We start from the raw sequence: 21,373 nt of genomic DNA, 5'->3' as shown, positions 1-21,373 counted from the left end.
GTCCCTGGTCCTGCTGGCCACACTATTCCTGACACAAGCCAGGATGCTGTTGGCTTTCTTGGCTGCCTGGCAGACTGCTGGCTCATGTTCATCTGGCTGTTGACCAACACCCCCTGGTCCTTTTCTGCTGGGCACTCTTCCTTCTCCGGGCCTTTAGTGTTGCATGGGGTTGTTGTGACCCAAGTGCAGGACCCAGCACTTGGCTCTGTTAAACCTCAAACCATTGGCTTCAGCCCATTGATTCAGCCTGTCCAAATAATGCTTGCTAGCCCTACTGAGTTTAATTTTTAATGTTATTTTCCTCCTAAAGCACTCTAACTTGGGGCCACCTGTTTCTTTCACATCCTTGTCCTGTTTACGTGCAAAGGAGAAGAGTGCTTAGGGTTTAGCGGCTCTGAAGTGTTCTCTCAGTTTTGCTTTCGTGCCTGAGAGGGGATAGAAATATTTCTTAATATGGGTCAATGACTCACCTTATAGCAGATGCTTTCCTGTAGAGAGGGACACGTTCCAGAGACAAAGACACTCCTAAGGCTGAGAGGACATGGAGAAGGAGTAGCACACGAGGGGCTTGTGAGGACTTAGAGAATCAGCCTTTGGGGTATGTGTTTTCAAAGGAAACAACTTCATGTAATTGCAGAATTGTCTCCTGCATAGGTTGGGGTTTTTAGGTCATTCTCACAGAAAAATTGCTTTGAAAAAGCAACAAACATGAGTCACAGTGTCAAGCCTTTCATTTAAAACTTTGTGGCATTAGTGTGTAACAAATGTATAACCACCTTTTATGTAAAGAATTTGAATGTGCACAGTGCACCCCTGAAAATATGGCAGTGCTAGAAAGCTTCAGGGAATTTTGTCAGTAGCGTGCATTTAACACTTGTCAGTGAAGCCAGGCTGGAAAATTCAGCCCCTGGAAGAAAGCAGCAACCTGGTACAGAACTGGTAGCACATAGCTGTGCCCTCAGATTTATCTTTTGCCCAAAGATCTTCCTCGTACCACATTAAGACTTGGTACCCTACTGAGACAGAGGGCAGATCGCCAGCTGAAGCCCTGCCAAAGCCACTTCCTGCCGTGCCTGGATTTTCTCTGGAAATTTCTCAAGTGGATGCTGCCTTGGTTAGATTAGTAAAGCCAGGGTTGTGCAGACTGTTAAACCTCACAACCTGGGTTTCGGCTCTGTGTCTCGATCACACAATAACTACGATTATCTTTGTAATCTGTGCTATTTTGAGCGTAACTGTCAGACAGTTTTCTCTCCTTACTTAGCAACCGCCACTCCTCTGGGCCGCGGTTCACTCCATACACATCTCTTAAATCATGTATTAAATAGAGCTGATTGCTTTATAAAATGCTTCAGGGGCTCAGCTGCACACTTAATTTATTTATTAATTACTTTATTTATTTATTACTTTATGTATTTATTTATTAATTTGTTTGTTTGTTTGTTTGTTTTTAGGAATGCTATGAGGGGCTATGAGGAAGAGATTTATTTTTTGGCAGCCAGGGGGAGGGAAGGAGGTTTCTAAAGCAACTGCAACCACTGCATTTTATCTCCTCCTCTTCAGGTATCCCTTTGCACTTCTCTAGACTTTCATTGCCAAGAACTGTGGTTAGCACATCCTGGCCTTTGCAGCAAATGAGCTCAGTTGCAGACAGAACCCTGGAATATTCGAAGGATACTGTGTGTGTTGAGATTTCTAACACTGGCAAAGTCAGGTCTGTCTTCTACCCTGCCTGCTGCTTTCCGAACAGGCAGCCTCTGTCATCGGACCACTTTATCTAAAATCCTACCCATATGGAGCCCTGGCTGGCAATAAAACCCACAGATAGAAGCCATAAAAATTATGAATCGACATTTATTGATGATATGTACATAAGAGGTACAACACTTAGTGAAATATTCTATTCACAACTATTTCCAGTATAGAAAGAATGTCTAGTCCGTTTTATACATGAACGTTACAGAAATCAGTTCACACCGTAAGAAAGCATTAAAAGCAAATGACTACTGATTGTTGTAAGGAGGAAAGGGTCTGAACTACAAAAATAGACTCACTCTACGAGGCATTCCAACTACAATATACAAGAACAGAGCCCAGAGTTGGGAGAAATTTTATCATCGGCATTCATTAGTTTTTAAACAAACTCTGCTATAGGTACTGTACAGTATGTCATTTTGAAATCTGGCCAACTTTTTGAGTGTAAGGAAAAGACCAACATTATCCCCATTCATTTTTATTCTTTTTGCATGAAACGTCAAAACATTCCAACTCATGCCTGGTCACTTTGAAGGGGGAAAGGGATGATGAATAGGCAGCGCACACTTCTGTAGTGTGCAATTCATACTCAAGCATTGTAATGGGACTCACCAAGCAGCATGCTTCCTGTGCTTTGAGGCCTGATTTTGATGGGACAGGAAATTATCCTGAGAACCAGGCACAGGGTATCTAGGAATGAACCAGCTGCTTCTTGCTGTCCCAAGCTCTTTCAGTACCACCTTCAGGTTTTGCCCCAAAAAGGTCCTGTTTTCAAACAGATCTGAATGGCAGCCCTGATGTCACAAGATTTTTTTGCTATAGACTATAAATTTCATGTCTTTTTTTTTATGATCAAACACACTCTTTATAAATATCAGGCCTGTACAACAACCACAGTAGCTTGAGGAGCATCTAATTTCCAGTGACTATCAATATCCAATTTTAACAATGGAAGAATCAGCGCACTTTCACCCGTGAGTGTTCTCATCCTTCTGAGAGACTGTTCCTGACAAGGGGATGAAGCAGAGGCTCCTACTTGGACTTCTTGGGCACTCTGGAGAGAACAAGCAGACCCCTTCTGCCTCCAGCCTTGCCCACTCACAGCTGTGTGGCTGCATTTTCTTTGTTGGTTTCTGTGGTCAAGAAGGAACTGGATGTGACTCAGAGGGATCCTGTGATGCTGTGACATGACTCAGGGCTGAAGGACGCACAGTGCACAAAGAGTCAAAAGCAGCCACAGCATCCAGCAGGAATGCAGAGTTAGATGGATTTCTCCTTATTCACTGTGCCAGTTTAAACAGTGATTTATTGAACTTCTGGTAATCAAGTGTCACAACTTTTCAAACAAAGAGGAAGAAAAGAAAGGAAAACAGAAAAGAAGCCAGAAACTAATCATCCTAGGTGCACGTTAATTCTTAACAATCACATTCACAAGGCAGCAGATCTATGCTGGGATAACTTTCACTCACTGCTAGGGAACTACACACATGCAGGTACTAGCACATACCACACTGGTTAGATAGCTGGAAACTAAAAATAACATATTTACACTAAGTTGGCCGCACACATGATTCAGAATATTATCAGAACAGGTTACTCCATAACAGACAGATAAAGCAGTTATTGAACTGTGGAACTTAACCAGTTGAATGGCCAAAGGGAAACAAATTCAGATACTAATGAAAAACAGAATGAAGACCAAAATTTATAAGACAGTCTAATTTTCTACTATGGCTCAGTACACAGAAACAAATTAAATTAAAGCACTACTACGCATACTATATACACCATTTCACTGAAATTACGTGTTGCTAGCTACATTGTCTACACTAAGTGCAGAGAGGCACCAGACATCATGCTTCAACAAAATGTCAAAACTAGCATCAGTAAGGTTTAACAGCTATTCATAAGTCAGCACTATTCTACCTGTGGTTCCTATAAAGATAGTACCTGGTACATCCGATTTAAAATACAAGAAAGAGATTAAAATACAAGGGCATATCAACACAATACCTACACGTATATCTACTAGAAATTTAGTCTCCAAAACCTCAGCAGAATAACATGGCCTCATAGATTTCTGAACAGTCTAAGAGATACCCAGTACCAGTCACACTGGGGCAGCAGCACTTGCTATTCAATGTTTTGTCAACCGTCAAAGAGATAGTAGGCCATAAAAGATCTTTTGTGATACAATTTTTATGAATATCTGCGTTAATCTGGTTTTATTCCTCTAAAAACTGTTCCTTGTTAATTAAATAGAAATTATTATAGCCACAGCCTTATTGCCAACAGGTATTTGCCTAATGGGAACAGAAGACCATAACAGAGAAGCAACTCTCACTTCTACTGGTCAAAAAAAAAAAAAATTAAAATACAGTGGTTGTTCTCTTTAAAATACATAAGAAAGCAGGAGGTATTTGTGCGGACACTACCCAATCACATCGGTCCTGTGGTGGCTCTGTTGGTCCCTTTTTTCAAGAAGGCAAAGGTAGGTGGCCAAATCCTGGACTCTTTCCACAGGCTGAACTCTACACACGCTGCATTGTAGCAAGACTCACTGGGTGGGTACCTGATAACATTGTGTGCCTACTCAGCTCTCCAGCTCTCTATAAACTGTGTCCTGTTTGACCAGCTGGTTATGCCTGGTCAGATCCTGGGAAAGAACCGCAGCATTCGGCAAAGGGAAAATGACAAAGATGAGGGACGATTGCCCAAGACAGTCAATCTAGAAGATTGTTCAGATTATTATAAAACTGTTCCATAATGAACTGCAGCATTTAAGGACACCTTGAAATTCCTATTTGCTTCTTGCGTTTGTGCTTTGTTTATAATTTATCGCTAAATATAACACAAAAATATTTCATCACCCTTACATATCGTAAGAAAACTGGTTTTGTTCTAAGTTACAGATCACCTTTAAAGGATTATCCCCCTACCTTATACCATCATATAGAAAACATTGTAAGAAAATAGTAGTGTGTCTGTAAATTACAGATACTAGGTAATTTTGTTCAGTCTACACTGTAGTTTCCAGAGAACAAGTACAAACCCCTAAGACCTGTATTAATAACTAAATCGGCATTGAGGGTATAATGCTTAACAATATAAATAGGCATGCAGCTTTCTTGTCGTGCATTCTACAAGCTGGAGTTCACACCAGATCATAGGAAATGGGATATATTTAAGAAAGGAGCAGGATATATTGGATGGAAGTGTATGCAATTGTCTTTAAGAAGGAAGGAGAACCTGTAGTACACAAGAACTTGCAAGCCCATACAAAACACCCAAATGGAAATGCTATAATCTATAATACTGACTGAAAATTCAGTTTGTAAACACAGTTTGCATACAGTCTTTGAAAAACTGTAGAAAAAAAATAGAAAAGAACGATACAAAAATCCCTGCAAGCTATACTATTTATATACAAAGCAATATACAGGTACCGGGCAATCCAGGTTGTGCGATGCTGCCTATGACAGTTTCCCTTCATGCAATGGTATGCACCAAAGAGCATCATTAAAAACAATTGCAGGACTCCTGAATTTTGAAAAATCAGACTGGAAGCACTGGGAGACTCTAGCATCGATCAGCACTGGCTCTGAAGCAGAACTTAGCTGAAAGGGGATCAGGGGGTGGGTGAAGTGAGAAATCTCACAAGTCTTCCTGCCTCCCCAAAACCTGCATTAGCCTGTCAGTTGTTTCCATTTGGGACTAGTAGAGACCTACTCATTGGCTCAGTTGTATGGTCTAGGGTTTTTTTATATTTGGAGCCTTGGTTTTTCATAAGCTCCTAGTTGCGACTGCACAACCACCTTATCTGTCAGGATTTCTATCATCCTGGTATTGGGAATTCACCCAAGATGGGGAAGATGTCTCAGGGGTGGTAGGCACATGGGAGGGATGGGTCCTCAGAGTCTCATGCCAGGGAACCCACTCATAGAAGTAAAGGAATTACCAGCTCCTGTGCATCAGCAGCAGTCCCACTCATTCATAGCAGCAGATTTCAATTTAGCATCAAACCTGATCAGTAGGGAAAAAAAAAAAAAAGAGGGAGGCACACATTGTATAGTCTGTACTCAGAGAGTGTTGCTGGGGATTTTCCTGGGAGTCCTGACTCAGTTGTGAAGAACTGCAGTCTGTGCTTTGTCTAAGGAATGCTGAGAGACACGGACTTGATGTCTACGCAGGAAGAAGCTTAAGTAACTTTGGAAGGAATATGCACTAAATATTTACCAAATTTTAGGTAAATGGTGAGCAAAACCAGAGGATTTTCCAGACTTGCACGGTGAAGCTGAACAATGTGTTTACAGCTAGACTGCCTTCTCTGACACTTCAAAATTATGATTTCTTTTTTCTTCCTTCAGTACTTGAAGGTACACTTTATATATCATTATTCAGACAAAGGAAATTCAGTAAGTATGTTTTCTTCAAAGTCATCAAATACAACTGGAGAGAAGAAAATAACTCATCTTCCTGAGAGTGCTTTCTGCTGGAAACTGGAGCTTCAACAGTGTTATATGGTGAATTATAGCTGAGTCCCAAAAGACTACCCGCTTATCATAATAGCTAATATGAAAAAATTACCACAGTCGTGGCCTTGGAACTAAGAAAATGAAGGGCAGCCTTCTGGCTCGTAACAGACTAATATTACAGTACACTTTTATAAAGGGCCCTTATTTATCCTTCTGTAAATTAACTCAAATGCAGCAATAAAAATAGATGAGCCGAACTTCATGAACTGAGAAACAGTTGAACCTTTACGTCTTCTCAAAAGTATTCTTCTAAGCCCAGCACTAAAGCTTAGTGTCTTTTTAAAAGTAATTAGAGAAGTGAATGGCAGAGCTGGGGTTTAATATTACCTATGGTTTTGGGGACTGGTGCGATTGATGCTGTTTTGCTACAAGGCTGCAGCAATACAAGGGAAGGCAAGGAAGCAAAGAAAATTCCAGTCGCCAGAATAAATTTGTTCGAACACTGTTGCTGTAGGATCTCAGATAAACAATCTACTCTTCTGAGCATCTACTGTGGGAAAACTAATGACCTTGGCAGTGATGGAAAACAAATCAGAAATCTCTATTACCCAGGCATTTTAAAGTGGAAAAAAAATTGGAATTCCATGTGCTTGGAGAAGGGAAATGAGATCGGTGTATCTAAGGGAAGAAATGGGAAAAAAAGGTAATGATAGCGATCCTTACTTTTGTGCTGAGTTTTAAATACATTGCTGGAATTGTAGCATAGAAACATATAGGCAAAAAAAAGAAGCATCTTGATAGAAATCTTTTGGATGTGAGAACCAATGCCACTTTCATTATAAATAGCAGACAAAGGCTATTTTTCCTAGGATGGGTCTGAAACATCTCATAACTGAATCAAGATGGGAAGGGACTTGACCTTTCCTGGAAGCGCATGACTACCACGTGGGACTTTCATGTAGTCAGAGCCTTGCAGGCACAGCTTTTACTACAGCAAACACAGTTTTTCAAAGACATACTGAGTTTCTCACCAATTCAAACGGAAGAAGAACATCCCATAATACGGTTCAAATGGCTTATCCCTGACCTATCTGAAGCACCTTCATGTATAAGACCCACGCACGTGTCTTAGAATGCTGGTGCAGCCTTTGTCTCCTAAGGGAAGCAACGAGCAAGCAAATTCAGTGGCAAAAAATGCTCCACCTTTGTTGTTTTAATGTACAGTGGGCTTTAGTTTCGATGAATGGCTAATAAGAGAATGCCGACCGAGCTTCAGCACCAAATGCATAAAGCAAACGCATGAGCATGTATTTAATTAAGTGTGCAATTAACTGAGTCTTTGCCTGGTCTAGACTCTTCCATGTGTCAGTGCGCTGTCAGCAATCCAAAAAGCAAAGGCTATCAATAACTGCACAGGCTGAGAGGGCAGCCCAGGAGATGGATGTAGAAAGAAACCTTACTTTGTTTAGCAACTACACCGAAAACAAGTCACTTTCCACTTTGCTTTTCCTTCCTTTAGCTACACCACCCCAGCACTGTGAACAAATACAAAAGATATGTCAGATGCAAATTAATGTATCAAAACTCCCAGTGAAACTAAAAAAGAAAAGACTGGCCAGTAACCAGCGTTGCCTGCTGAAACATGAACCTTGCCTTAGCTGAATTGGCCAGTCTCTGGGTTATTTTCTGTTTATTTAGTTAAGTAGCCTCATGTGGAATGAGCAAATTGAGAAACGAAAGCCAAGAGTGAGTTACATTTTCCCAGAGAAATGGGAAGCTTTTTGATGGTTAAACACAGTGCTGCACTGGAGTAACACTATATTAACTTTTCAGTCAGGATAAAAGCAGAGGAGCATACCAAACCCAACATTTCTCCTTCTGCAACATCCACATTTAAATAGAGAAATACCATTGTAATTATATTTTGAAATGTCCCTGAGTTACTGTATCTACAGAATTACTATTTTAAAATCACAGTCTGCTATTCTTGTCCTTTCAAAAGACCCAAACTTATTCTTCCTTACGTAGGTGGGGTTTCTCTAGCATCTTATTCCTTCCGGCCCTAGTCTCCATCCAAAGAAGCATTCTTCAAAGAACAATACATCCCAGGTGGCTAAATGTCATCATATTATGTTTACCAATATGTAATTTTGTGGAGCTGTCTAGCCACAAGTTGCTGGCATTCCTATTTGTTTCCACCTACTCTATAGTTTTGTATGACAGCTAAAAGTGTATGGACCAGTTTTCTAAAGCTGCTTTCAAGGCAAGGAAACTGTGGCTGCTCCTAAGAAGCTGCTACGGAGAAGAGGATGGAAAGTCATCTATTAATCTATTAATGGGCAAGCTGTGCCATGAAACAGATTAAAAACCATGCAGGGTAAGCACTGCATGATATTCTTGGATATAACTACTACCCAAGGCACAGCAAATTTCACTTAATGTGAGCCAGAACCCTTCAGAGTACCTACACAACGTCCCAGGCACATTTCTAGCACATAAACCAGTGGTAAAAAATATCTTTGAATGCAAACAGGGAGATGCAGGAGTTAGCTATAGTTTAACTCTGGATGGGCTAATACTGATGGCCGAAGAAAAGAAAAGAGAAGACAACTTGCTTACCACTTCTCTTAATATCCTACAACTCCGTCCCTCACAAAAAAAAAAAACCCAAAAAACAAAATCCTGAAAAAAATCCTTCTAATGCTTCAGGAGGCCTCTGGGAAAGGTTTCTACCTCTAATACAATTTAGAGACCCACAGAATTCACAGTGGTTCAATATTTAATAAATTATATAGGCAATTTTACTTAGGATTGCAGCCATGGCATGCAAGTGAGGACAAAAACACAGTAACAAGAAAAATATTCCATGACAACAAATGCTCAAATGAGGAATACTCTGACAATGGACTCGAGCTTGCACATCATTTCTCATGCAAGTAGCCTTGGCTGGCTCAGGTCTGTGCGCATTTTTGGAGATACTTATATAAATGCAGATGAGCAAAAGCAGATTATACTTGTATTTTAACAGCTTCTATAGAGCCAAATACCATTCTACATTTAAACACACTATACCTGTTTAAACCCATAACAGGTCTGAGCACAGACACCGAATGTCCTATTTCTGTAAATGTTTCAAGTCTGTTTCACTGTATGCTGGTATTCTAATTCATTCTGAGAACCTCTGAGAGCTCCCCCCAGAATTGCACCAAGCTTGTTCTGTGGGTAAAGCCTCCCAAGACCACGTGGCTCAGCTTTGCTAGAGAAGATTGCTAATAGTATAATGGCATTCACCAGTGTTTTAAAATGGCTGAGTATTAACAAGCACCTTTAACAACACTTCACAGGGTGATTATTGCGACTGTAATTTTTTCTGACAGGATGAGTCAGCTATACTATGTGAACTAACCATCTCGTTAATTCAGATCCCATGTGCTCTAAGAAACATTTCTCTGACATTAGAGAGTTATAAGAATTGTTATTCTGCAAAAGAGAGAGAGAGAGAGATCAAGATCTGTATTCAAAGTCCTGGCCTACATCCTGAAATTCTGGTTCATTCTTCATTCAGTCCCAACCCTGGCCAAATCCTATTAACATTATATAGAATTTGTCCCAGTGATGAATTCAGAATCTGGCCATTCTTTGAAATATGACATATACTTGAAAGATGGCTTTCACTTCATACCAAATGCTACTGGTGATCATATTCAGAACCTTTCAATTTCTTAATGGATTCAGGATTTGTATACAGCTCATTATCAAGTACCCAGTCATGACATCCATGATCAATCTTAGTAGTACCTTACTTGAGTACTCCTGTCCACAAGAGGAATCCCTCTGACATCAGTGGAGCAGGATGAATAGTAAGCTGTTACCTACTTTAAGTAAGAATGACTTAGTCGAGCCCACAGTATTCTGTATTTTGCACGTCAGGCATAGATTTAGTGAAGGAACTACCACCCCGGCAGTAACACTGCCTTGTATTATATGATGCACTGTGGTCACAAAGCAACACAGCCCCATCATAAATAAAGGCTTCACCTGCCTCAGGACAGACATTTAATAAAAACACATCACATGCACATCCAAATCTAAGGTCTTGTCTTGATGCTACCTATTAGTCCTACTGATCTAACAAAATGTCTGGGATAATTTGTTGACCTCTATACATTAATCCTGCCCTGGATCTAGGTTCAGTTTAAAGTACAACTAGGCACAAAAATACAGTGCTTGTTATTATTAAAACAAATAGAAATCTTTATGGACATATTCAAAAGATACTTTAGCCATTCAGAGCTAAATAGATCAGGTATGCCACAAGAGTCACCAAAACTCTTGAAGGTTTACGTGGTGTTACACTTCTCTTGTATTTGTGACCCTGAGTCCCTGTAGTGAACTTTGATCTTCCCATTTTGCAGCATTTACATTCTCTGTGTCTTGAATGATAGGGGAGGCAGGTTAGAGCACATTACACTGCATGGAGTGTTCTCCAGCTGCATCATCCAAACAGTAACACAAGGGAGACAGATGGTTATGGATCATGGCAAAGACACTACAATGACTTGATCTTTGCGAAGTTTCTGTTAAAAAATTAAGTAAGCAGAAACTGTAGGTGTTAAATAGAAAAAAAAAAAAAAACCCACAAAACAAACATGTATCTTCTTTAATCATGATATCTTTTGCCAGAAGATAGCTTCAGGGCTTATTAAAGATGGAGCTAGGAATCTCTTCCCTTAGTTTTCATGTTTCCAAGGCTCTTCTTCAACAACACTGAAGTCTGCAGATTTGCCATTTGTTGCCAGTGTTACCTGCAAGTAATTATCATCAACAACCAACTTAAAGGCCAAGGCACTTTGACAAGAAAAGTCAAGAGCTTTATACAACAGATCATGCTATTTACAGGAATTACATACACCATGTTTTCTTATATACGTAAAATGTATTTATTCAGAATTCACAACAATCCCAAATAGTGAGACTCCTGTTCATTTATTATACTAACTAGAAAACATTAGCAGTAAAAAAAAGAATCCATATTTTGTTAGCCTTTGCTGTATTTTTTTTAAAGAAATATTTCACATTCTACTCCTTTCTATCTCTTACAAATTTCTCTGGATTATTTAAAAGACAGATTAGTTTTTAAAAAGTAGAAAGTAATAATTTTTTTCAGTGGAATTCCTTAACAAAGCGGTATAGCTGGAGCAAGGACATGAAAAACATGCCAGGCCAGAATAATCATAGATGTGTATCTACACAAACTCACCTACAATCACACCACCTTTAAAGAAATGGAGAAAAAGATGTGTTGTGAAAGTATTTTTCATCATACTACTTCTTCTAACAATGTAGAGAAAGATTTTTACTATAGTCCAATGAAAAATGTATAATAATGCTATGTTTGTCTCACAAGGTAGAGTAAAAGATCACTCTTGCCTGTGAAAATGTGCTAATTTTTTTTTTTTTTTCATTTTTAAGTATGGTAGAACACCTGTAGTGATCTGCCAACTCTCAGCACACACTGGCCAGTACACTGCATCCCAGAAATCACTATGAATAAACCCCATACTTGAAGAAATATAGCTCCTGCCAAATGACTTAAAATATTTTAAAAAGGTAGAATGTCAATTTAACCTTCCAAAAGTGATCTAGATCTTTATCATGGTGAGAGGACCTTCCATTTAATTCCAAATGGACGGCTCACTCTCTCCTAACTTACCTTGTAAGTTAACATCCTCAGCTTCAAATGAAAACTTAAAGACAGAGCTGAATTTCCCCATGCTGGATAAACTGGATGCATGAAAGTATGGGACATGGAAACATGACAAAATGCACTGATTTTTGAAACAAAGTCAAGCTTTTTCTTAGATAATTGAAAGGGGGAAACATGCAAGTACAGGAATGAACAACTTATTCAGAAATGAAAATCACACAGAGTCAAGTGAAATATAATAATAAAAAAATACAAAAATAATTGTGCAATAGCAACCACTCTACCCCCATATAAAGGTAAACTACTTATTAAAAATACACATCAATCATGCAAAATTATAAACTACTAGTGTCATACATGGAATATATTACATCAAGTAAATAGAAAGGACATGCTAGTACACTAGCTTTTCCAAATTCTGAGCAGAGCCGCAGTGAACTTTTCAACCCACCAGTGCATTTGACAGGATGAAGAGATGACCCTTCGGATTTACCAGCTGACTGTTTTGAAGTCCCAAGTACAAGACTCTGTTGCTTCTGCTACTCTAACACGTGGGAGCTGTAGACCACTTCAACATGATCCACATGCTTCACAGCTAACAAAGTAGACTGCAACAACACATCCTTTTGGCAGCGGGCAGACAGATACATGGACAAGACAAGTGACCTGCACAGAGTCAGTCTTGTGCTCAGTCCAGTAAATCCTGGCTCTTTTCATGGGTTTAAAAGTGCAAAATGAGATCACAAGCAGAGCAAACCCAAAACAATGTAAAAGGACAAATGCTTCTAGCTCATAAATGACTGGTTCCAAATTTTAATTAAACAGTGTGCTTAGGCTGACACACTACACCATTAATCCATGTTTTTGAGGTAAGCTAAGAGAGAATTTTATAAAGAAACTGAAGGGGAAAAGTAAGTGCAGTGAGTATTGGGTCAACAGGCTACTGCTTTCTAGCTTGACGTGAACCTCTGTGTAAATCTGAGAGACCAGAAGGAGGTAAAATTATCATTATTCAGTTCCATGAGCATGAATTTGTCTTAAACCCACTGGAATGAGCACAGTCTATTTCACTGAAAAACAGTTTTCAAAAAGATCCAAATTAAGTTAACTAAAAAGTGTGTCTGTGTTTGGGTCATTTTGGGTTTTTTTTGTGTGAGAGTATATTCTCTTTTAATTTCAATTTTTTTTCCTTTAATTCTTCTCATGGAAAGAGAGGGTCATAAGAGGAAGGGGAGAGCCATATCAGATCAAAATGTTTCTTTTCATTAAAAAAAATAAAATCATTAAATACTTGGAAGACCTAGGAAAAGTTGAGGATAAGATGAAAGTTTTTTCTTTCCTGAATTTATTATTACTTTTTCCCCTGGAAATTCAGCTTTGGACTGACATTATCAGGAAGTAAGCATTAGAAAAAATATGTTCTAAAGAACACATGCAGCTAGGCTGGAGACAGGTCAAAGTGATAAAATAGGAGTTACATTTCCAGCATAGATAGTGCTCTGCTAATTGATTTAATGATCTGTTGTACTGGCTCAGCTGTGGCAACTGGAAGATGCATGAGAATCTTTCTGGGTAACTGGTTAAGGGGTAGGCTCGCTGGGAATTTCACTGTGTCAAAGACAGTGTGCAGGATCAGATCAGAGTACTAATAAATATAAAAAAAGACTATGAAATTAAATGTTCCACCTTGTTTCACTCTCTTCCTCCTCCTTCTCAAAAACTCTCCCTTGATTTTAGTTTGCCTTGTCCTAGTTTTGGGTGCTTAGTAAACTTTTAACCACTAACCTCTCCAGCCTCTCTCATTCAGCTGGTAGGGTTTCTCAAGCTCACATTGCTCTGATCAAGACATTATTATGACTATTAACAATGCATGTTAGTTACAGCAAGGAATAGAGAGAGAATATGATGTTGGTGTCTTAATGGTCAGGAAAAATGACAGAAGTAAAGCGTAAGCATGCTGTATGAGTGCAGCAGCATTCTGATGCTAAAGTGCATTCAACATGTCCATCTCTGAACAGCATATCATGGAAGGCAGTCAGCAAATGACAACATCTGTATCTGAATTGTAGCTATCCTTCATTTGGGTTGGCAATTAAGTTCTCTGTTGCCATAGAAAATTAAGTAAATGTCCATAGAAGTTGATGCCATATTCTCTGTGTCTTGGCATATTCCATAATACGCTGCATCTTGCCTTTTGATATGTAAACAATGTACATGATTTTTTCCCCTCAAATGACAGCTTTTAAGAAGAGTGCAAAAAAACATCTTTTGAACTGCTCAAACTCATTCAAAATGTCTGGGGTTCATGGACCTTGTCACATTGTTATTTGCAGAATGATTTGAAAAATACATGCAGGTTAAAAAATTAGATAAAACAAAGCATGCAGTGCTATATACATGTCTCAATATCCATAAATGTGAAAGGTACCTTGCACTCATCTACTATGACTGAGTTGTGAGCTGCAAAAACACATTGGTTTGAGTTGTTTTCCCTATGATTTTTCATGTCATCATAGATTGACTGAGTCTTGGTCATTTCAATGTCTTCATGCCCTTTATGATGGGAATCAATGGTGTCAAGTTCTGCCTTGGAAAGGTGGTAGACAATGCCAGCACCAAAAGAATCCCCCACTACATTGACTGACGTTCTCATCCGGTCCCTACAAAAGAAGCAAAAGGCAGAGGCTGAATGGCTTGAGAGGAAGAAAGAGTAGGGCATGGCAGCCCTGTTAAAGTTACAGTTACTGTATTTACTTCAGAAAGTTTAAGGTACCTTTAAAACAGAAAGATAGGAGCTTTCAAGTTAAATTGAAAAAGCTTGCTTTCCCAGGGGACTTGTTCAGACAGGGAGGATATGCAAACTCCCATATCCCAGCTGCTCATACTAAGAGTTTTTGGCAAAGAACGTGCACTAGGGATGCAGCCAAACTGCAGAGCTGTACTTGACTGAGATCTCCCCAGTGCCTGCTTCTGGGGCTGGAGGTTTCAATGTCAGGGTGTCAGGCTCACATCATTGCCCTTTGTTTAATCTGAATTTATCAGAGCTTTGAACTTAATGCAGTCTGGGAAAGGCTTTTGGATGTGATGAAGTGTTCTATCTTCTGGGACAGACTAACAAATGGCCTCTCCCTTTATTAACCTCAGTGAGCAAACTGTGGGGAAAAAAAAAAAAGCCTGAGTTATCTCCATAGGACTCAGGCCACCAAAGCTCCTCTCCTGGCACCATCTTTACAAATGGGCATCTGTTAGCATGGCAGCATGCCCACTCACACTACTGTATGCCAGAGCTCAGCATATGAGCCAATCGAATGTAGGTCATGGCCTACAAAATGACGAGCCTGTGACAACATTTCAGTAGTTTCAGTAGAGTGCCCCTTCTTGTAGGAGGGTGCCAACAGAGGCTCATATGCTTCATTACAAAGAAATGTGTTTGTTGGCACTTCCTGGACAGGATGCTCTCGGACAGACGTGCCACCTTTCTCCTGTCTTCAGAGTGTTGCTCTATCTGTCAGCAGTAGTCATGGCTGTAGAATTTTTCTTTGCCCCAAACCTGCCCCAAATTCTTCAAAATGGGAGAGCACTGGAAGGCTGTGGGATCCTGCTGCAGGTAGGCTGTATTACATGTGTTCAAATAATTTACAATTGAATTTGCCTCTTCAAATCTGAACATAAGACTCCTACAAACCTCCTGACTGAGGGTTGCAACTTAAAGCTACTGCAGCAACTGAGTCTAGCTTTGTCAAAGAGGTCAGAGAAGCAATTGCACTGATTAGTTCTCAGAGGTATATACATGAAGACTCATTTACACAAAAACATCAGGTTGAACAGTGTGGACGTTTGCCAAGTGACAGAAAAGCCAGCATGAAAACACCCTTTCTAGTATTTCTGGTACTAAATTTGTGTGGTATTTCCTTTTGCTGTAGAGCACAGAGGAAAAAAACATCCTAAATATATATAAACCTCAAACTGACAAACATTCATTACAAATGCCTCTTCACAGCCATACAAACTTTTGAGCCTTTTTTAACATCTTTGCTCTAAATATCTATAAATCTTCCTTTCCCAGCTGTGGAACTATATTCACTTTCAAGTTTCTCCTCGTCTCTCTTTATCACTATCATACATATATATTTAGAGTTTGTGGTATAATATCTTAGGTGAAACAGTTAATTTTTAACATTTTGTCATCAAAAGTAAAAACACATCTTCTAATAATACCCTGGGAAAAAAAAAACCCAACAACAATCCATAGGAGGAAAACATCCTGCCAGTTTTGCTTCATGCGAATTAAATGTTTTATACATGTCTCATCCCATACTTGTGAAGACTGTTTTAAGCCTTGTCAGTGGCAGAATAGGAAAATATGACTTTACAAGTGTAATTTTTAATTGAGACCACCAAATATACTGAACCCAGCAATATACCTCCACAAAAAGGGCAGCTGCCTAATATTTTTTATGAGCAGGATTAAATTCTGAAAGGATTCGCTGATGCCCAACAACGGAGGGATAGCATAAGATGTCAAAAAAACCAGTGTGGAGAGAATATTTAAGCGTAATTGAGGTATGACTGAAACTCTGAAGGGGCTGTTTGAGGAAATCCTCCAGCCCAAATGCACATACTACTAGCCAAGAGATTCAATGATACTAAACCACACAGTGCTGTAGAACATGCTGCACTGCATGAACCAAAGAAAACAAGTGAGTTCCTTACAGCAGAAGGAATAAAATCTCAGCTATCAGGATTCAACCGTGGAGTGCCACTGACCTCTTTAGGGCCAAAGAACGCCCTAAGAAGAACAAAGATGAACGTGCTCTAGTCTTTTGTTAAAAACAACCAACCAATCAAATTAATTCCAGATATGCTGGAACAATGTAAACAAAATCAATATAGGAATGTTACGGTGCAGTGCATTACTCGCTCCAGCACAGCCACAGCATTGCCCCTAACAATGGAGGAATTCTGAGAGGAATTATGCAACTGAAAGTCAAAGTTTTCTTTCAAGTGTCAACTCAACATCTAGTAAGAATGGGCTTTGGAATAACTGGGAAGCAATTATTTAACTCTTAATGCTTATTTCTTCAAAGTGATAAATCAGAACTGGAAGCTTAACAATGTAGATGAATGGAATAGAAACGAGAAATGAATCAAGCCCTCTTATTATTCATGCCATAGTACTTATATAATATGCTAGTATGCAAAAAAGTTATTCCTGTTCCCTGAAAGCTTGAAAACCTGGTATATCAACCTTGCAAGACTATAGAAAGGAGATTAAAATCTTAGCACACCTGCTAAGGCAAAGACCAGATGGCATGTTCAACTTGCCTCACCTCTTTTTCATTATAGGGGAGAGCTCCTGTTTTTATAATTTAATTAGATTTATATAAGGCCCTGTTCATAACATCTGATGTCAGCTGGATATGAATATTCTAAATTTATGTCTGAGGCAAGGAACTGAGTCAGAATTCAAATAATCTTTTTCTGAATGAAGGTTTAAATACTGGATCAGCTGTCCAATCTCATTTTCTCTAATTCCTCTCTCTTCGCTGCAAAATACCACTGTATGTGAGGCTGTGCTATGATATTGGCTAAGCATGTCAGTCTCATATCTGGAAAGTAGCCAGCTTCTGGCTAAAGCAAAAGAAGCTGGTTTTATTCCAGCTGTTGGCAGGTAATTAATGTCCTATTAACCACGCTGCTGTGCTGTGCTAAGTTTGAAACTGGGAAACTATGAGAGTTGTGAAATCTTGGGAAACTTGCCTGGTGAAAGGGCTCACACTGTGGATGTACACATGGGAGGGGGAAAGGTTGAGCAACGTAATTTCCAGATATTGGGGAGGCTTGAGAATAAAATCAATACAGAAACCTTTAGGCTCCAACTTGCAGGAGAGAGTGACAAGTTTAAGGACATCCATAAGTCACCTTTGTGATACACCATGACCAAACAGTGCAAAACTGGTTTGGGTAAGACCACAATTTCAGATGACAGTACTATTGTAAAATCATTGATGTTCTTTCATCAGAACTATCGAGAAGCTCATATAGTATGACCTTTTAAAAAGCTTTAAATACCTGGAATTGAAATGTAATAAAAGAGCTATTCTAAATTTTTCGACATGGCTGGTTGCTTTTACACACTGGTTCCAGAAAAATATCTGGAATCGGGTCTTAAATAATTTATTAACTTCCTCTTTTATGTTCGGTTAGAAATACTGCTGTAACGTATTTGATGGTTAAAGAAACAAAAGATGACAATGTTTGCAAGTAAAGAAAATATCTTTTTATAACCTTTCATTTCAGATATTCTTTAGGTCTGTTTTGTGAGCCCAAAAGCTTGCTCAGAAGTTGACCTGTGTGCCTCTTCTTAACATCAGCAATGTCAGCAGCGTCACTTTCCGTATCTCACTAGATCACCGTGGCTACCACAACACAACCACCGGAAGATGGAAAATAAAGGTTTTAGCTGTTGGCATATGCTAATTAGCACAATGCTTCCACCAACAAACTTTGTCTTAACTTCACTGCACTAGTGGCATGACAAAGAGCTTTTCATCGCCTTCATTATCTCTTTTCCCATTTCCTTCTACCTTTCAATTCTGAATCATGCTGCAATCACACTGCTGATTGTTAGGCCAGAAGGACCTAAACCCAAATGCTTGTGCTGAAAGGTCCTTCTGCCTGGCATTTATGTTGGAAAGATACCTTGAAATGTTTCTTTCAAAAGTACTGTCCTGCTTATACTTACATTCATCACCGCTACAGCTCCACAGCACAGATGTTTTTATTTCCTAAGCAGAGTTGGCGAGCCAGCAGTAGCAACGCTGCTGAAGCCCAGCCTGAAATGCAACACCTACCAGAGGTTCAGAACTGCTGGTAAACTTACAGCTCTGAGGTTTGCTACTGCTGGCAGAGTTTCTCAGTCCACAGGAATATTTTTAAGTGACATTTTCCTAAAAAAACAAACAAACCACAGCCTTCTTTTGCACATCCTCCTACCAGCTACCTATTTGCCTTACTTTGAGAGCCAACAAAAACATGTATTTAAAATGAGTAGGCACCTCCCTTTTGCTCTCCTCCTCCCAGCTGCAGATTCCTATGCCACTTTCTTGTTTTCAACCATGACCTCATAGATATAATAAACCCACGGAATATCACATTTTTCCCTACACCAGCTGTACTCTGACTGCTGAACCCTGCCTCATTTCACCATTCTGAGTCATGGTATCATGATACCCAGTTATATATAAAATACGTAAGTCATCTTTTCCCTTTGCCTTTCCAAGCTGTAAATTCCTCTTTTTCCCCCCCTGAAACAGAAGTCTGTGTGCTATTCTTCACAACTCTTGGTGATCCCTGGCTCACAGACACTGACTGCAGAAGCTCTGTAACACTTTGCACCGGATGAGAAGCTGCTTTCAGTGTCTCCTACTTCATCAACTAGGCTACATCCTTCTTTGCTTCAACCACAGAGAGAGTTTTATGGTTCTTTAAGATCAATGGCTGAGAAGCACAACAGACAGGCTTGACAGGCACTACTTCACTACTTTTTTATGCACTGAGCAGTGGAGTCAGAACAACTTACAAAAGCCAGTCAACAGCAACAAGCAAACTGATGTCCTGGGTAGGGAGACCCACTGCAGTAAGAATCAGTAGCATGGTGACGAGTCCTGCGCTGGGAATGCTGGCAGCTCCAACACTTGCAAGGGTGGCGGTCAAGCTGCAGAAACAAAAAATCAAATGGAGGGTAGCAGGAAGAGGAGCATACAATTTCATTGCATAGTGAGGTAAATGTTAGGAACATCTTAGTTTTAATAAAATCTTCCCAACTATGTGATAAATTGTGGTAAGCTCAGGCCATGGTTTTCACGTTTTTGTTTGCCCCAAAATTTTTATTTAGGGGTGGCCAGATGTATGGGGTTTGTTCTGAGAGGTGTAAGAGAATTGTCCAAGAGATGCAAGTTCTCTAAGTGGGTTATGACTTCCAAATTTTTGGCCTGGTGTTATCTGAACTCTACCAACCCATCCAGGGTGTTGAATCCTGAGTATTGATCGTCCAGACTCGTGGAAGTTTGTTGTTTTCAGGGTGGTTGATTTTTTGTTTATTTATGGTAATTGAAGTCTGAATTGTGAGGTAATGTCTGATAGTGGTTATTATCAAGAACAGAAGACTAAAAGTCTTAGTATCCAAAACTCCCACAGAGGTGGTTCCAAGCCTAGATACAAATCCTCCTAGATGAAAAACCAAAATTCACTGGATTGTTTCACAAATCCAAACCTCTTTGCTTTTGCCTCTCTTGTTTTTTTAATGAAAACCAGCAATGTTTGTAAAAATACAACACAGACCATAACAAACATCAGCATCACTGCCAATCCTTTGAAGAAAGGAAAATAGATTTTTCAGGGGGAGAAAAACAGAGAAGAAAAGGAGAGGAAAGAGGGAGAAGGAAAGACAGGAAAAAGCAAAAAATAGACAAAAGGGAAAAAGAAAAAGGAAAGTAAAAGTTATCTCCATCTTTTTAAATGCAGAGATGATTGCACTTCTGTGGGTGTACCCAACAAATACGAAATTCCTTCTAACGCAGAAGTAGGGGGAAGAAGTCTCTGTGGGGGAAATCCTCAGCCGTTAGCCCCAGAACTAATCCGTGATGTTCGCCTGATTTAGAGCTGGCAGATGGCTGCGTCTGACAGAGACAACCCAGGCTGCAGTGTGTCAAGTGTCTGGGTGCACGCTGGTACAAAACATCCAGACAGGTCCAGCAGATAGTCAGGCAGAATGCTCTGCTCTTCTGCCAGGCCATCCACCATCCCGGCTCCTCAGGCACTTCCAGCTTGACATGGCAAGGGACTGCTTCCAAGCTCTGTGAGGAAATGCTTTTGCCAACAGTGCTGCTGGAGGGGAATGAAGCTAGCACTCTTCAGGTCTAAACAGAGTCTAGCTTACCAAGACTACCATTTCCAAGATCACCCTCTCCCAAAGAAGACAGGAAATCATAGGATACGTGGCCAATATGAAGTAACTAGGGCTGGTCAAAGGCTAATTAGGTCTTCATGAGTTTATGTTAGGGTCATTTGAACATCCTCAGTATCATGAACTGAACTTGGCAGACAAAACCTAATAACCTTCAATCATTTGAATTGCTTCTTTGCGAGATGGTTCTTGTCATACTGTTGTAGCAAAAATGCCTTACTGCATGAAGAGAAGAACCAATGGTTTTCTTACAGATAGCCCAAAGTTGCTGCCTTAATAAATGGCTCGGTCCCTAGAAGAGGAGTAACTCAGGTTCAAGCCTACCAAATCTCTTGGACAACAGGTAATTCCTGACTCAAATTTCTCTGGTCTCAGTTTAGTTTAATACGTGATATGTCTGAAATGACTGATTTCAATCTTAGCAACAAATATGCACCATGGAGATCTAGAATCTGCCTTCATTAGAAG

The 21,373-nt window shown here is 39.7% G+C and overlaps 1 protein-coding gene across 1 annotated transcript in view; it reads right to left on the bottom strand.

Annotated features, from left to right (window-relative positions):
- Positions 1 to 10,960: 10,960 nt before the first annotated feature.
- SLC1A2 (solute carrier family 1 member 2) overlaps positions 10,961 to 21,373 on the bottom strand; it is a gene marked incomplete at its 3' end in the record, with an annotated part of 29,720 nt that continues 19,307 nt past the window's right edge. The window contains exons 8-10 of the mRNA XM_084262769.1: positions 19,520 to 19,654; positions 14,366 to 14,597; positions 10,961 to 11,035 (exon numbers count right to left, since the gene is read on the bottom strand). Of these exons, the coding sequence (XP_084118895.1) occupies positions 10,961 to 11,035; positions 14,366 to 14,597; positions 19,520 to 19,654 (442 nt within the window). The remainder of the gene's footprint in view (positions 11,036 to 14,365; positions 14,598 to 19,519; positions 19,655 to 21,373) is intronic.

This window comes from Gallinula chloropus (genome assembly GCF_964237585.1).
Source record: "Gallinula chloropus genome assembly, chromosome: 4".
NCBI lineage: Eukaryota > Metazoa > Chordata > Aves > Gruiformes > Rallidae > Gallinula > Gallinula chloropus.
Note: the sequence above shows the minus strand (reverse complement) of the source record. Positions and strands in the feature narration are given on the sequence as shown.